Source organism: Capra hircus, chromosome 15, assembly GCF_001704415.2.
Source record: "Capra hircus breed San Clemente chromosome 15, ASM170441v1, whole genome shotgun sequence".
NCBI classification, from domain to species: Eukaryota; Metazoa; Chordata; class Mammalia; order Artiodactyla; family Bovidae; genus Capra; species Capra hircus.
The window spans coordinates 25,241,416-25,244,882 of NC_030822.1; the positions used below are offsets into that span (position 1 = coordinate 25,241,416).

The window sequence follows — 3,467 nt, forward strand, 5'->3', positions numbered from 1 at the left end:
AGAGATCAAGTTTTGACACAGTCTAGATTTTTTTGTTTCCTTTTGAGGTTGGTAAGGGTGGCCAGGGAAGGGAGGACTGCTAAATATGCAGCGATCCTCTGCCTGCTTTATCATATACTCTAAGTAAACTGGCTTAAATCCCAGCCTTTCTTTCCTTTTTGCATTGGCTCCTCTTTGCAATATGAAAGTTATGAATATAAATTAGAAAATAAGCAAGTATTATATGAGAACATATTTATTGGCTGAATAATAAAACTTAGTTAAGGAGTTATGAGAATTAGAATTCCCTCTACTCGAAGTACAAGTTTTCAATAAGCAAACAGAAGCAAAACCCCCAAATGAGAAAGAATACACTGGTGACCTAAATCACAGGCTTTTGGTGGTGTGTCAAGACGATCTACCTACTTCTTTGTAATGGACTGCCCTGCTGATGACACACACACACAACGAGAGACATGGCAAATCGGCTTATCACAGGAGTTCATGACCACCACCAAGGTTAGGCTTCTTAAATGTGGCTCCTTTAACTTAAACACATACCCACAGAGGCACCGCAGACATCTCCCTGCAAAAGATGATTTGCATATAATTTCTAGCCAATACTCTTAAAAAACACCCCCAAAATCCAAAAGAAAAAAGAAGACAAAGAAAAACAAAACCTTGGAGACCATGGTTAATAAATAAGAAGGAAAAGGAGAAGAAACAAGCAAATTCCATCCTCTGGCAGGCATGCTGAGTAGCACCTCTGACCTCATCTGAAAAACAGGCAATGTTGACAGCTTTCAGAGCCCAGGAGAGAAGGCTGAAAGGAGCTGTGCACAAGCTCCCTGGGCATCTTCACTTAATCTCCAGGATGGGGAACTTTAATCAGTCCTTACTGCATAAACTGTGTCCTTTTAGATGTGGCTGAAACAGGTGTCTCTGCAGAGTTCATAAAGCCCTTCTAGGAAAGGCAGGAGGCATGACTTTAAATTGTCCTTTCCAGGTGACAAATCAGTAACAATCACATAAATAGTGTACAAAACTAAAACCACTCGACTCTCACTTTTTTTCCTTTTTCAGGATCATCCTCCGAGTGCAAATCAGGTTATAAAAAATAATAAGTATAAGGGGAAAGTTAGCCCTGTCTCAGTCCCCCATCCTCCACCAGGAGGACTGACTTGATGCCCTCTCCCGGGCAGTTTGCACCTTCACCTACACTTTAAGATAATCGTTCTTCAGCCGACCTAGTCGGGTCCCATGGCTCCTGATGGTGAGTGCCAGCAGCTCATATTTGTCCCTGAGCCCCACGGAGATGTCCAGCGTTTCCTTCAGCAGAGACCTGGTGTGGACCAGCATCCCCAAGAAGTCCTCGTTGAGCCTGCTCTCTTGCCGGCTGTCCTGCTCCTGGCCCTGCTTGAACTTGCTTTCCAGCTCAGTGAGGGACTTGTCCGAATTGGAGTAGGCATCCCCGATCTGGTGGGACTCCCGCCGCAGGTACTTGCCATAGCTCTCCTCCCCGTCGAGGTCGTAGGAGATGCTCTTACTGATGCCCTCCAGCACGCGCCCCGCGTCCTCCACCTGGCGGCCCAGCACGGTGAATTCCTCCCGCAGGGTGAGGCTTAGCAGAGCGCTGGCCGAGCTCCCCTCCCCCTGGGAGCAGCGTCGGTGGTCACTCACCCTGAAGAGCAGTTGGCACTTCTCGGGGTCGTCGTTCTCCTCGTAGTCCCCGTCCGGCACAAAGTAGTGGTGCAGGGTCCCGTTGGACATCTCTGGGTAGAGAGGACCGTCGAAATAGCCCTGACACAGGTGGCACAGAAAACCCATCCAGAGAAGCTTCAGGAACACCATCCTGGATATTCAGGATGACCGGGGATCCCTGGAGAAGACTTTCCGCCCAAGCGCAAGGAAGGGGAGGGGGGTCCCCTTGAGAGTCAGTGCCTCCCTGCAACGGCGTCAGCTTCAGTCCCAGTCGCCTCGCTGCACCTTGACCCCCCCTCCCCAGCTGGCTTCATGTGGCTGCGCAGCAGAGCCTGAGTAGCAGACCCCGCAGCCAGCAGCCCAGGATGCACCCTCGCTCTGAGCTCCTGAGCTCGCTCTGGTGGTTGGAACTCAGCCGGCTGTTTCCTGGCGGGATGCCGGCACGATGGGGAACCCCTCCTCCAGGGTTCTGGCTGGATGCTGGCTTGCTCCTTTGCCCCACTCTGGCTCTCCGAGGTCCCTCTTGCTCCTTGGGAAATGGAGCCTATAGCTGGAGAGAAAGGCTCTTGCTCTCTTATACGATTTCGACTCCTGGGCTGGGTGGGAATGCCGAGATTTTCCTTTGGCTAATGATATACTGAGGATCGTTCTGCTCTCAAATTACAGCTGGTTTCGTCACTTGGAAGCCAGGGAACAAGTTTGGAAAGAAACCTCTCACCAGGTCTCTGCTATTAAAGGTACAGGGTCTCTTTTTGAGGATTGTTAGGGAGACCCTGGAAAACAGAATTTAAACTGAAGGAACAAATGGGAAGAGGATTAAGTGAATTCCCATAACAGAAAGGCTGTTTAACTATTAACTATTGGGAGGAAGGGTAATTACCCTGGAGAAATGCCACTTCACAATTTTAAATAAGTGTCAGTTAGATTGGATTCTGTGAGTGCTTCCTATTTTTATCACTAAAAAGTTTATGACTTTGAAGACAAATTTGCAATGTATGAAAGGCAGTTTTGTTTGGAAAGGGTTAGTTAATTAAAATGTGCAATAACAATACTTTGGAAGAAGCAAGAATATACAAAACTGTTAATGTGTGGTGCTAGTATGTAAAGGAACAAAAGCTGAGAAATGGACTTTTGCCAGTTTAGCAAGTCAGTGGACAACTGGGATAATTGTTTAATTTCATGAAAGCCCATCCTTGTTAAGCTCCTTCATTGCATCTTTAACCTAACACCTTTACAGCTATTGCCTCTTTTAGGACACTTAAAATTTTTTTGAAAAATAGGGGACTAGTGCTGTTATCCTCATTTTCTGTATGGAGAACCCAAGGGATAGAAGGTTAAACAAATTATTTATTGGCACAAAGATTACAGTTGAACCAGGCAGCACTCAGTAAGTCACTGGGTCTTTTAATTTAATTTAAGGGGAAAAAAAAGTGTTTGTTTCACATAGCCATCTTAGTTTTTGGTTTATGAATTGCTTAGCAAATTGCTATCCTTAAGGACATCTCATTTGTTCATCACACATTTATTGAACATTTATCATATGCCAGAATCTATTTTAGGTACTATAGAAAGAGCAGTGAGCAAAAATAAAGAGAAATCCTTGCCTTTCTGGAGCCCTACATTCTGGAACACAGAAAGAAAATTAACATAAATAAATAAGAGAGATTGTATGTTGAACAGAGTTGTGAAGGAAAAGACAGGGAAAGAGTAGGAAGACAGGCAGCATCCCTGTTTCTATGGTTATGTCCTCTTTCTGCCTTGAAATGTAACTGAAACACTCATGTGAT

General features: G+C 45.7%; 1 protein-coding gene across 1 annotated transcript; it reads right to left on the minus strand.

Annotated features, from left to right (window-relative positions):
• FIBIN (fin bud initiation factor homolog (zebrafish)) lies at positions 215-2,327 on the minus strand. The gene has a single exon (XM_005690019.3). It carries the CDS (start codon positions 1,828-1,830, stop codon positions 1,195-1,197), a length of 636 nt encoding a protein of 211 aa, XP_005690076.1. The 5' UTR covers positions 1,831-2,327; the 3' UTR covers positions 215-1,194.

Coding starts and splice junctions, on each gene's coding strand:
- FIBIN (XM_005690019.3), bottom strand. CDS start 1,830: ATGGTGTTCCTGAAGCTTCTCTGGATGGGTTTTCTGTGCCACCTGTGT.